At 29.7% G+C, this 13,953-nt stretch overlaps 1 protein-coding gene across 2 annotated transcripts; it reads right to left on the reverse strand.

Annotated features, from left to right (window-relative positions):
• Nucleotides 1-5,334: 5,334 nt before the first annotated feature.
• On the reverse strand, nucleotides 5,335-12,166 carry LOC101892824 (carbonic anhydrase 2). 2 transcript variants are annotated; one of them, XM_005175673.4, is made up of 5 exons: nucleotides 12,011-12,166; nucleotides 10,036-10,136; nucleotides 6,137-6,227; nucleotides 5,793-6,055; nucleotides 5,335-5,732 (listed from the first exon to the last, which is right to left on the reverse strand). In XM_005175673.4, exons 1-5 carry the CDS (start codon nucleotides 12,084-12,086, stop codon nucleotides 5,397-5,399), a joined length of 867 nt encoding a protein of 288 aa, XP_005175730.2. In that variant the 5' UTR covers nucleotides 12,087-12,166; the 3' UTR covers nucleotides 5,335-5,396. The 2 variants fall into 2 exon arrangements, with proteins under 2 accessions (XP_005175730.2, XP_019893067.2); XM_020037508.2 differs by lacking the exon at nucleotides 12,011-12,166 and adding an exon at nucleotides 10,280-10,410.
• Between the last annotated feature and the right edge of the window lie 1,787 nt (nucleotides 12,167-13,953).

Here is a 13,953-nt window from a genome sequence, read left to right on the forward strand (position 1 = left end):
CCTAAAATCGTCCAAATCCCGAATATAGGGAGGTACCCATATACGGGACCAATATGACAGACCTGGACCTGCATAGACAATTTTATGTCATAGAGTGGGAACTACATACGAGCTCTAAATGCGAAATTTAAAAAAAAAAACCGATGAATAATGTTGCTTAAATCATCAAAGTACCGAATATCAGGGCTAACGTTGTATGGGGGTTATACGTTATGGTGACAATTCTCTTTCAGGAGGTTAAGTGCTTAGGAAGAACTTGTGTGGATTTTCAGAAAATTCCATTGAAAAATATAGCTAAAATCATCAAATTACCTAATATCGGGGGGTACCGTTGTATGGGGGCTATACGATATCGGGGACCTATATAGACAATTCTCTTCCAGACTGTAGTTTCCATTACGAACTTTAAATGCGAAGTTTAAACTACTCCGGTGAATAATGTCGCTAAAATCGACAAAATAGCGAATATGGGGGTGACCTTTGTATGGGGGCTATACGAAAATTTGTACCTAAAAATCGTGGACCTATACAGACATTACTCTTTCAGGGGCTTAGAAAGAACTTCTAGTATGGATTTTTAGACAATTCCATTGAAAAATGTAGGTTAAATCATCAAAATACCGAATATAGGGAGGTACCATTTTATGACGGATATACGATATCGTGGACTCAGAAGTAACTCCTATCAATTTCATTGAAAAAATTGGTTACAATCAACCCCGAATATCGGAGGCACCTTATGATAATAAGAAGAGAAGAATTCTTCCTTTCGTACGGGTGTAAATCAGATGTTAATTTACAATCTACTCGTGCTCAAATACGATAACATGAATAGGCAATGCAGGATGACGAATGGAGTTGTTCTGGAATTCGAAGTAGAGTTTTTTCGGGTTGGTGATGATTTAAATGTAATTGGAAAATTGTGAATGGTTGCCAGATTTTGATTGGTGCTGCAGATCAGTAATTACTATGTTTATATCCGTAGTGACGTCGATGTTCGGAATATTGACGGTTTGAAGGTAATCGGGAACTTGAATTTATAGTCATCGTTTGTCGGCGGGTTGAATGCCTTCTGCCATTACGATGTTTGTGTCCGGAGTGACATCGACGTTCGCGTTTTTTACGACTTGAAGTTAATAGGGAATTTTGTTCTAGGGTGGTCGCTTGTCGAGGGGTTGAATGTTATCAGGAATAACCATGGTGGTGGTTGGCCGAAAGTGGTGAACTGCCTAATTAGGTTTTCTCCGTTGAGAAAACATTCGTTGTCCAGCTGTTTGTATTAAAGCCTTGGGCACTCAAACATTTTGGCCGCAGACCTTGGACATTCCAACAGGACTCAGCACGCGCCACCCAAGAATGGTTACAAAATGAGGTTCCTCGCTTCATTTCCAGCACACAATGACCACCAAAATCTCCGGATACCAATCAGTTGGACTATTTTGTTCGGAGTATTTTGGAAAGCAAGGTTGCAACTAAAAAATGCCAAAGTGTCGATCATGCAAGCGCTTTGTCGGGAATGGGTCAAAATACCGCAGAGAAACATTCGGTCAGCGTGACGGTTACATTGGCCGTTTGAAGGTCATAATTCGTGCCAAAGGTGACCAATTCGAACAATTCATTCATAAAATTAACCAAAAAAAAAAAAAAAAAAAAAATAAAAATAAAAATTATGTCGTTTGACTTTGTTGCAGTTTTTTTATCTAACCCTGTAAGTGGTTGTAATGTTGTTGTTCAGGTCTTCGGAGACTTGTTGGGAACTAGTGGAGATTTCACTGTGGATATACTCCCGTCGGCTTTTGCGGGTCGAAGCTTCTGCGAAAGAGCGGGTCAAAGCTTCCGTGGAACAACGAGCAACAGGTCGTAAAAATGAGCCGAAGACTCAAGTGGGACAGCGAGCCCCTGTTTAAATGAATTATATGCCAAAGACTAATGCATGATGAAGGCTTTTTCAAAAAATAAAGTTTAAATTTAAAAATCCCAAATTGCAGTCCCTTGTGTTGGAAAGTGAGGTTAATACCTTTAAAATATCTAATATTGGTAGTATTTTTAAATGCATACTTCTGCTACTTAGATGACAGAAAATTTACTTTAGTTTTAGAGTGGTTGGTAAAATAAAACATTTCAATGATTATAAATGTCGAATTTCAATGATTATAAATAATGAATGTTAGATGAAATTAATTGGAAAATGGTGTCATGGTAAATGTATTATAAGGTAAAATAAGTTAGATAAAAAAACTCTGCTCTCTATTTGTTTTGTGGGGTTAGAATTACTTTAAAAACAAAGTTACAAGACTTGTGTAATCTTTGATTGTAGAAATTGTGGGCCTTAGCCAATACCCTACAATGTGACGTTTATCTCAAACAAATTCATTTGAAATGTTGCAATGACAACGAAATTGCTGGCGCAAGGTAATCGGTTAATTATTATTCTGCTCGTGACAACGCTTTGTATGCTTTATCACCAATTTTTCCCGCGGAGAGTAAAGAAAATGTTTACATCATAAAACATTCACTATGAGTGGTCTGTTGTTCCTCGGAAACATTTTCATAACTGGCCGAACTTTTAATCAGTAAGGACCGACTATATGATACCCTACACCATTATGCGTATTTAGTAGAGCCCACGTAACAAACAAGTTTATATTGGGAATTTATGTGAAGTCGATCATACCTACTATGAACCAAATAACATCGCGGCATAGTGCATGATATGACTTCCATAAGGATTTTATAAAAAAATATTTATTAGAGCAATTGATATACCAAACCGAGTTTCGCCAAATTTAAAAATTCGGTTGAACATTAAAAATCTATTCAATTTGAGCTGATATTACATATATGGAGAGTAATAACCATAAAATCGGATATAGATGTATATCGAAGCCACATAAAAATCTGAAGCTGTCTCGTAAAATTCAGCAGATGTATTTCGAGCAGTATCAAATATCATTGTTGTGGAGTGCATATTACGCATGTGAGGGACTTAAACCTCATTTTAACCAAAATTTGAAGCACTTGCTTTTTTGGCTGAATTCCGTCGGAAGTGCAAAAATTTAGTCCATTTGGGCTGATATTAGCCCTTTGGTGCACAAAAAATCTGAAATCGGATAGAAAGATATATATATGGGAGCTATATTCAACCCTGAACCGATTTTGACAAAAATTTAAACACATAATTTTGAGCTGTATCTGATGAGATTATTGTTGTGGAGTGCATATTACGCATGTGTGGGACTTAAAATCGAAAAATATGGGACTTAAAACCGATTTTCACCAAATTTTAAGTACTTATTTCTAGGATGAATTCAGTCGGAATTGACAAAATTCAGTCTATGTGTGAGAGCTACATCCTAATCTGATTCCATAACCAACATTTACACGGACAATTTTTTGCAACAGGATTTGTTAATTATTACGAGATTAAAAAAAAATATTGGAAAAAATGTGCCTAAAATCATCAAAATCCCAAATATCTTTACATGGAAAACATCTTTAAAAAATTCTTTTTTTTATAACCACTTCCTTCATTAAAAATATTATAAATAATCTGTTGGAAAAAATCTTCTTTAAAAACCACATCTTTAACAATACTTCTAAAAAAATATTAAAATCTACTTCCTTCAAAAGTTTTTCTAAAACATCTTTAAAATACCCCTGAAAAGATTTAGAAAAAATGCAACACAAATTTTCTTTAAATGCTTCTAAACTCCTTAGTTTTTAATCCATAAATGTATAACCCACGTTCTTATTAAGAAATATTTTCGAAAATTTTTAAAAATCCTCATCCTTAAAAAAATTTTTTCTAATTAAAAATAAAAATTGTTGAAAATTTATGTCCTTTAAAATTTTTTCTAAAAAATCTCAAACTACTTTTTTCCAATTTCCTTATTTCTCTAAAAATGTTTAAAAATCCACATCCTTAAAAAATATTAATAACATTTGTAAAAATCTACGTTCATGAAAAATATTTTAGTTTTTTTTTTTTAAATCCTCACCCTCCTTTCAAATATTGTTAGAAATCCCCGTTTTTTGAAAAATATTCTTAAAAATTAACGTCCTTGAAAATATATTTAAAAAAACACCGTTGGTTGGTCCTTGAAAAAATATTATTAAAAATTCACGTCCATTGTTTTTTTGTCGGTCCTTGAAACAATGTTCTTAAAAAACCCACTCCAACAATTTTTTTTTTATAAACGTGGAGTTTTAAAGAATATTTTTCTAAGGACCGATAAACGTGGATTTTTTAAAGAATTATTTTTAAAGAACCAAAACGTGGATTTTTTAAAGAATAATTTTTTAAGGACTAAAACGTGGATTTTTTAAAGAATATTTTTTTAAGGTCCAAAACGTGGATTTTTTAAAGAATAATTTTTTAAGGACTAAAACGTGGATTTTTAAAGAATAATTTTTTAAGGACCAAAACGTAGATTTTTACAGAATAATTTTTTATGGACCAAAAAACGTAGATATTAAAAAAAAAAACGTGGATTATTTAAGAATTATTTTTTAAGGACAGATAAACGTGGGTTTTTTAAAGAATTATATTTTAAAGACCAAAAAACGTAGATATTTTAAAGAAAAAAAAGTGGATTATTTAAGAATTTTTTTTAAGGACCGATAAACGTGGATTTTTTAAAGAATTATTTTTAAGGACCAAAACGTGGATTTTTTAAAGAAAAAATTTGGATTATTTAAAAGAATTGGCTTTAAGGACCAAAAAACGTGGATTTTTTAAAGAAAAAAACGTGGATTATTTAAAAGAATTGGCTTTAAGTACCAAAAAACGTGGATTTTTTAAAGAAAAAAATTGGATTATTTAAAGGAATTGGCTTTAAGGACCAAAAAACGTGGATTTTTTAAAGAAAAAAATTGGATTATTTAAAAGAATTGGCTTTAAGGACCAAAAAACGTGGATTTTTTAAGAATTATTTTTAAGGGCCAAAAAACATGGATTTTTTTAAAGAATTGTTTTTTAAGGACCAAAAAACGTGGATTTTTTAAAGAAAAAAATTGGATTATTTAAAAGAATTGGCTTTAAGGACCAAAAAACGTGGATTTTTTAAGAATTATTTTTAAGGGCCAAAAAACATGGATTTTTTTAAAGAATTGTTTTTTAAGGACCAAAAAACGTGGATTTTTTTAAGAATTGTTTTTTAAGAACCAAAAAACGTGGATTTTTTAAAAAAATATTTTTTAAGGACCAAGAAATTTTAAAAAAATTTTTTTAGGAACCAATAAGGACCAATAATTCTGAATTTTTTAAAATTTATTCTTTTCAAGAACCAAAAATCCTGGATTTAAAAAAAACACTCCTTAAAAAATCATAAAATATAAATTTAGATATGTTTCGATCACATTTATTACTTAGAATAACAAAAAAATGAAATAAAATATCAACCACGAGCAAATATAACGCGATTATTATACGCTTGCACAGGTCTGAAATTATTTATCATCGGTGCTCCCTTGTTATCACGAATCGCCCAGAATTTTTGCATTTGGGCGAGGGGGATGTAAAGTGGTTGAGGGAAGACATTCCAGCAGACGGCCTCCGAACAATCGGGCGTAGTAAGAGAACCTTCATAGGTGTAAAATTGATTTGTGTTCACATCTCCCAGCAATTGACTCAGCGTTATTTGACGGCCCAAGGGTACACTGGATTGGTAATTGATCAAATTGGGTAGACGATTGAAGATATCATTTAGACCGGGATAAATGCGATTGACATTCTGGAAATAGAGAAAATTGAATTGAATACAACGATCGAATTTTACAATTTTCCAACTTACCCTTCCAATATTAATCATAATACCCAGTACCGCCAGACCATCTGGATTGGCTGCAGCCTCGGCAATTGTGGCGTATCTGACATTTTTGTGGACAATATGCAGCTCAGCATCGTAGCGTTGGCCATTGATGACATGCTCGGCACCCCTACTAGTTCGACTACCCCAATGAAAATGACAACCCATGGCTTCAAAAATTCCCGGCAACTTGGCACCGCTGATACGGGGTCGGGCACCATTTGTGGTTGGCGGGATTTCCATTTCAACTGAAAAGGGGAAGGGAGATATAAATTCATAGAACATGGTATTTAAATATATGAGGTAATTGTTATTCGTTTGCTACTCACTTGAATGACCATTATTTTTCACGACCAAATTGCCAGCCAGTGGAACATTATAGTTGGTGAATGTTATGGGTGCTAGTGGTGGGAAATATGACTGAAAAAAAATAAAGATATAAAGAATATTTTTAAGTACCAATTTTTAACGAGGTGTAAACAACTTTTTTTTAGACTTGACTTAGTGTCAACCAACCATAAACTTATTAAATAATGGAAAATTTATTAAATAATGGAAAAGTTATTAAATAATGGATGAGAATTCTTTGTCAGTGGAATTTTTTTTAATAATGGGAAACATTTTATTTATAACAAACAAAAAAAAAAATGGGAAGAAGATATTTTTTAAAACCAATTATTTTCAACGAAGCATAAAAGTGGACTTTCAAAGAAAATTTGTTTAAGGACCACTAATATTTTTTTCCAAAGACCAATAAACGTGGATTTTTTAAAGAATATTTTTTTCCAAGGATTAATGATTTGGATTTTTTAAAGAATGTTTTTTTCCAAGGATTAATGAACGTGGATTTTTTAACGAATATTTTTTTCCAAGGATTAATGAACGTGGATTTTTTAAAGAGTATTTTTCTTCCAAGGACCAATAAACGTAGATTTTTTAAAGAATACTTTTTTCCAAGGACCAATAAACGTGGATTCTTTAATGAATATTTTTTTCCAAGGACCAATAAACGTGGATTTTTTAAAGAATATCTTTTTCCAAGGACCAATAAACGTGGATTTTTTAAAGAATATTTTTTTCCAAGGACCAATAAACGTGGATTTTTTAAAGAATACTTTTTTCCAAGGACCAATAAACGTGGATTCTTTAATGAATATTTTTTTCCAAGGACCAATAAACGTGGATTTTTTAAAGAATATCTTTTTCCAAGGACCAATAAACGTGGATTTTTTAAAGAATATTTTTTTCCAAGGACCAATAAACGTGGATTTTTTAAAGAATATTTTTTTCCAAGATCCAATAAACGTGGATTTTTTAAAGAATATTTTTTTCCAAGATCCAATAAACGTGGATTTTTTAAAGAATATTTTTTTCCAAGGACCAATAAACGTGGATTTTTTAAAGAATATTTTTTTCCAAGGACCAATAAACGTGGATTTTTTAAAGAATATTTTTTTCCAATGACCAATAAACGTGGATTTTTTAAAGAATATTTTTTTCCAAGGACCAATAAACGTGGATTTTTTAAAGAATATTTTTTTCCAAGGACCAATAAACGTGGATTTTTTAAAGAATATTTTTTTCCAAGGACCAATAAACGTGGATTTTTTAAAGAATATTTTTTTCCAAGGACCAATAAACGTGGATTTTTTAAAGAATATTTTTTTCCAAGGACCAATAAACGTGGATTTTTTAAAGAATATTTTTTTCCAAGGATTAATGAATGTGAATTTTTTAAAGAATATTTTTTTTCAAGGATTAATTAACGTGGATTTTTTAAAGAATATTTTTTTCCAAGGATTAATGAACGTGAATTTTTTAAAGAATATTTTTTTCCAAGGATTAATGAACGTGGATTTTTTAAAGAATATTTTTTTCCAAGGATTAATGAACGTGGATTTTTTAAAGAATATTTTTTTCCAAGGATTAATGAACGTGGATTTTTTAAAGAATATTTTTTTCCAAGGATTAATGAACGTGGATTTTTTAAAGAATATTTTTTTCCAAGGATTAATGAACGTGGATTTTTTAAAGAATATTTTTTTCCAAGGATTAATGAACGTGGATTTTTTAAAGAATATTTTTTTCCAAAGATTAATGAACGTGGATTTTTTAAAGAATATTTTTTTCCAAGGATTAATGAACGTGGATTTTTTAAAGAATATTTTTTTCCAAGGATTAATAAACGTGAATTTTTTAAAGAATATTTTTTTTCCAAGGATTAATAAACGTGGATTTTTTAAAGAATATTTTTTTCCAAGGATTAATAAACGTGAATTTTTTAAAGAATATTTTTTTCCAAGGATTAATAAACGTGGTTTTTTTAAAGAATATTTTTTTCCAAGGATTAATGAACGTGGATTTTTTAAAGAATATTTTTCTTCCAAAGACCAATAAAAGTGGATTTTTTAAAGACTATTTTTTCCAAGGATTAAGAACGTGGATTTTTTAAAGAATATTTTTCTTCCAAGGAACGTGGATTTTTTAAAGAATATTTTTCTTCCAAGGATTAATGAACGTGGATTTTTTAAAGAATATTTTTTTCCAAGGATTAATGAACCTGGATTTTTTAAAAAATTTTTTTTTCAAGGATTAATGAACCTGGATTTTTTAAAGAATTTTTTTTCCAAGGACCAATGAACGTGGATTTTTTAAAGAATATTTTTTTCCAAGGATTAATGAACGTGGATTTTTTAAAGAATATTTTTTTCCAAGGATTAATGAAATGGATTTTTTAAAGAATATTTTTTTCCAAGGATTAATGAACGTGGATTTTTTAAAGAATATTTTTTTTCCAAGGATTAATGAACGTGGATTTTTTAAAGAATATTTTTTCCAAGGATTAATGAACGTGGATTTTTTAAAGAATATTTTTTCCAAGGATTAATTAACGTGGATTTTTTAAAGAATATTTTTTTTCCAAGGATTAATAAACGTGGATAGTTTTTCCAAGGATTAATGAACGTGGATTTTTTAAAGAATATTTTTTTTCCAAGGATTAATGAACGTGGATTTTTTAAAGAATATTTTTTTCCAAGGATTAATGAACGTGGATTTTTTAAAGAATATTTTTTTCCAAGGATTAATGAACGTGGATTTTTTAAAGAATATTTTTTTCAAGGACCAATAAACGTGGATTTTTTAAAGAATAGTTTTTTCCAAGGACCAATAAACGTGGATTTTTTAAAGAATATTTTTTTTCAAGGATTAATGAACGTGAATTTTTTAAAGAATATTTTTTTCCAAGGATTAATGAACGTGGATTTTTTAAAGAATATTTTTTTCAAGGACCAATAAACGTGGATTTTTTAAAGAATAGTTTTTTCCAAGGACCAATAAACGTGGATTTTTTAAAGAATATTTTTTTTTCCAAGGATTAATGAACGTGAATTTTTTAAAGAATATTTTTTTCCAAGGATTAATGAACGTGGATTTTTTAAAGAATATTTTTTTCCAAGGATTAATGAACGTGGATTTTTTAAAGAATATTTTTTTCCAAGAATTAATGAACGTGGATTTTTTAAAGAATATTTTTTTCCAAGGATTAATGAACGTGGATTTTTTAAAGAATATTTTTTTCCAAGAATTAATGAACGTGGATTTTTTAAAGAATATTTTTTCCAAGGATTAATGAACGTGGATTTTTTAAAGAATATTTTTTTCCAAGGATTAATGAACGTTGATTTTTTAAAAGATATATTTTTACAAGGATTAATGAACGTGGATTTTTTAAAGAATATTTTTTTCCAAGGATTAATGAACGTGGATTTTTTAAAGAATATTTTTTTCCAAGGATTAATGAACGTGGATTTTTTAAAGAATATTTTTTTCCAAGGATTAATTTTTTGAAAGAGTATTTTTTTCCAAGGACTAATAAACGTGAATTTTTTAAAGAATATTTTTTTCCAAGGATTAATTTTTTGAAAGAATATTTTTTTCCAAGGATTAATTTTTTGAAAGAATATTTTTTTCCAAGGATTAATGAACGTGGATTTTTTAAAGAATATTTTTTTCCAAGGATTAATGAACGTGGATTTTTTAAAGAATATTTTTTTCCAAGGATTAATGAAAGTGGATTTTTTAAAAAATATTTTTTTCCAAGGATTAATGAAAGTGGATTTTTTAAAGAATATTTTTTTTCAAGGATTAATGAACGTGGATTTTTTAAAGAATATTTTTTTTCAAGGATTAATGAACGTGGATTTTTTAAAGAATATTTTTCACTTACCTTAGAAGTTTGAAGATGTATTGGTGATTGTCGTGCTCCATTACATTTTGGAAACTTGCTGCCCCATGTTAGTACTCCTTCATAGGTCCATTCACTTGCCGCTGGAATTGAAAGGAAATAAAAAACGTAATTAAAATTTAATATCAATAAATTGAACACCCCTAAAAGAATTACATTTTTGGGCAAATGTAAATTTATAATAAAACTTAGTCGTATAGCAATTAATTTTAAATATTTTTTATACCTTTTGTAAAGCCTAGTATACACATAAATGGTAATAAAATTATTAAAATTTTAAATACTTCGGTCATCTTAAAATTAAGAAAAAACAATTTCCCGCCTATTTCCTAGAAAGTAATGCAGAACTGTAGGAGTTTTGCATAAAAACTGGTTCCATTTTTGATAACCTCAAGTCATTTTATATGTATGGAGGAAATGGAATTCCCTTTTCAGTAATTCTGTGTTTGTTTGCCAAAATAATGGAATATTTTTTTTTAATGTCTTCAATAATTATTATTTGTCTATATTCGTTTTGTTCTATAAATTGTGAAATAATTAATTATAATTGTATATAAAAGAAAGTTGGGATTTTCATTCAATGCCAATATAATAGACTTTGTTCGAAACAAGAATCAGAATCTGTTTCGGAACACAAGCTATTTTTTGTGGGTTTGTTGTTTGCTTTCAAAATAACCCAATTGTTTCGAAATAAAAACATTTGAATTGGTAATTGAGAAAGCAATAAATATTTGAGTTAAGATAAATTATTTTAAATATATCTGTTTAATATCAATGCGAAGGCAAATAACTGCAAGGAAAAATGGAATTTTGTGATTTTAAATTGACGATGCTATTGGAAGGAGGAAATTATTATTTTTATACCCTCCACCATAGTATGGAGGGTATCTTAAGTGTATCATTCCGTTTGTAACACCTCGAAATATACATTTTGGACCCCACAAGGTGTATATATTCTCGATCAGCATAAAATTCGATGTCGATTTAGCGACGGCCGTCCGTCTATCCGTCTGTGGAAATCACTCTAGCTTCCGAACGAATTGAAGTAGTTTGATAAAATTTTACTCAAATGTATATAATGTCTGTAAGACTTTTGGTATTGAAAATGGCCCATGTAACTCCACGTTTTTGTATAGCCCCCATGTAATGGTACCTCCCGATATTCGGTATTTTGAGGATTTTATCGACATTATTCACCAGAATCGTTTTAAATTTGGTATTTAAAGTTCGTAATGGATGCTACGGCTTAGACAGGAGATTGTCTGAGCAGGTCCACGTCTTCGTATAGCCCCCATATAACGATACCTCCCGTTATTCGGTATTTTGATGATTTTAGCGACATTATTCACCGGAATTCTATCAAATTTGGTTTTTGAAGTTCGTAACGGATACTACGGCCTAAGCCAGAAAATTGTCTTTGCAGGTCCACGTCTTCGTATAGCCCCAATATAACGGTACCTCCCGATATTCGGTATTTTGATGATTTTAGCTACACTATCTACGACCGATCTTTTTTTAAGTTTCGCATTTGAATATTGCATTGGCTTATGACAAAAGTTACCTATGCAGGTCTATGTCCTCGTATAGACCCTAATATGACGGCTCCATTTATTAATTTTAAGATTTTAACAGAATTTGTAAAAGACTTTATTGTTTTTGAGAATTGCCAAATTCGTTTCAAATGGTGGAGAGTATTCAAAGTTCGGCCCAGCTGAACTTGAAGCTTTTTTACTTGTTTATAATATAAAGACATGGATTCTTTAACACTTGATTCTCCCAGTCCATTTTATTATCAATCTCTATTTTTTATTTCCTCAAAAAGTAATTGGTCAATTTAAAAAAGTTTATTCAACTTTCCCCCCAATCAAGTGTATCAATAAAAACAATTAATTTATTAAATAATTCAAGATTCCGTGAGTTATCTCTGCATAGATGACTGCCTTCACAATATTAATACCTGGTAGCCGGACAGCTGCCGGGCGGGCAAGGAACAACGGCAATATATTGTATAATATTCTCCGTACTAATACCATGTTTTAAACGAAATTCTTTCGATCTTAGTCCACGACCGCTTTGTTCTGAGGTTTAAAAAGAACTGTTTCGTTTTTGGATGACATGGGACCAGCATCTCTTTATTCTGCAGCGAAATTTGTCTGTTTGTCATTAGCCAATTTTTTTTTTGTTAAATACACTCTTTAAAATAATAAATGCAGTATTTTTTTTTGGAACAATGAATATTACCGGATACAATGTTATAAATTAATTTTTTAAATTTCAAATATATATTTTTTTTGTTGCAGAACTAGTTTGAGAACTATATATTTTTGTGAAATGTTAGGTATGTTTTGAAAACGGGGTGAAGTTGTGATAAGTTAATTACTTTTAGTGGACGATTATAAGCAAAAAAATAACCGTCACAAATAAACAACAACTTTAATAGATTTATAGTTCCATTAAGAATTACTCTGCAAAAACCCCAAATTAATTAGTCTGTACAAATTTTCCACGAAAACAAGTTAGAAAGCTTCACTGGGTATTCCATTGATACACTCAGTATTTGACTACATATTTATTTATGTACCTTTATATGCGACTTTGCAAAAATATTCTTAAAAAAATCACGTTTATTGGTCCTTGGAAAAAATGTTCTTTAAAAAATCCACGTTTATTGGTCCTTGGAAAAAATGTTCATTAAAAAATCCACGTTTATTGGTCCTTGGAAAAAATGTTCTTTAAAAAATCCACGTTTATTGGTCCTTGGAAAAAGATATTCTTTAAAAAATCCACGTTTATTGGTCCTTGGAAAAAAATATTCTTAAAAAAATCCACGTTTATTGATCCTTGGAAAAAATATTCTTTAAAAAATCCACGTTTATTGATCCATGAAAAAAAATATTCTTTAAAAAATCCAAGTTTTTTGGTCCTTGGAAGAAAGATATTCTTTAAAAAATCCACGTTTATTGGTCCTTGGAAGAAAAATATTCTTTAAAAAATCGACGTTTATTGGTCCTTGGAAAAAAATATTCTTTAAAAAATCCCCGTTTATTGGTCCTTGGAAAAAAAATATTCTTTTAAAAATCCCCGTTTGTTAGTCCTTGGAAAAAAAATATTCTTTAAAAAATCCACGTTTATTGGTCCTTGGAAAAAAATATTCTTTAAAAAATCCCCGTTTGTTAGTCCTTGGAAAAAGATATTCTTTAAAAAATCCCCGTTTGTTAGTCCTTGGAAAAAAAAATATTCTTTAAAAAATCCACGTTTATTGGTCCTTGGAAAAAATATTCTTTAAAAAATCCCCGTTTGTTAGTCCTTGGAAAAAAATATTCTTTAAAAAATCCAAGTTTTTTGGTCCTTGGAAGAAAGATATTCTTTAAAAAATCCACGTTTATTGGTCCTTGGAAGAAAAATATTCTTTAAAAAATCGACGTTTATTGGTCCTTGGAAAAAAATATTCTTTAAAAAATCCCCGTTTATTGGTCCTTGGAAAAAAAATATTCTTTTAAAAATCCCCGTTTGTTAGTCCTTGGAAAAAAAATATTCTTTAAAAAATCCACGTTTATTGGTCCTTGGAAAAAAATATTCTTTAAAAAATCCCCGTTTGTTAGTCCTTGGAAAAAGATATTCTTTAAAAAATCCCCGTTTGTTAGTCCTTGGAAAAAAAAATATTCTTTAAAAAATCCACGTTTATTGGTCCTTGGAAAAAATATTCTTTAAAAAATCCCCGTTTGTTAGTCCTTGGAAAAAAATATTCTTTAAAAAATCCCCGTTTGTTAGTCCTTGGAAAAAAATGTTCTTTAAAAAAATCCACGTTTATTGGTCCTTTGCAAAAAATATTCTTTAAAAAATCCATGTTTATTGGTCCTTGGTAAAAAAAATTTCTTTAAACAATTCACGTTTATTTGT

Source organism: Musca domestica, unplaced genomic scaffold, assembly GCF_030504385.1.
Source record: "Musca domestica strain aabys unplaced genomic scaffold, Musca_domestica.polishedcontigs.V.1.1 1, whole genome shotgun sequence".
NCBI classification, from domain to species: domain Eukaryota; kingdom Metazoa; phylum Arthropoda; class Insecta; order Diptera; family Muscidae; genus Musca; species Musca domestica.

What these genes read in the sequence shown, in the direction of transcription:
- LOC101892824 (XM_005175673.4), bottom strand. Translation starts at nt 12,086, where the DNA reads ATGGTATTAGTACGGAGAATATTATACAATATATTGCCGTTGTTCCTT. An exon ending in GGCAGCTGTCCGGCTACCAG is followed by an intron (nt 10,137 to 12,010) that starts GTATTAATATTG and finishes TTTCAATTCCAG; the next exon opens with CGGCAAGTGAATGGACCTAT. An exon ending in GAAAAATAATGGTCATTCAA is followed by an intron (nt 6,056 to 6,136) that starts GTGAGTAGCAAA and finishes TCCCCTTTTCAG; the next exon opens with TTGAAATGGAAATCCCGCCA.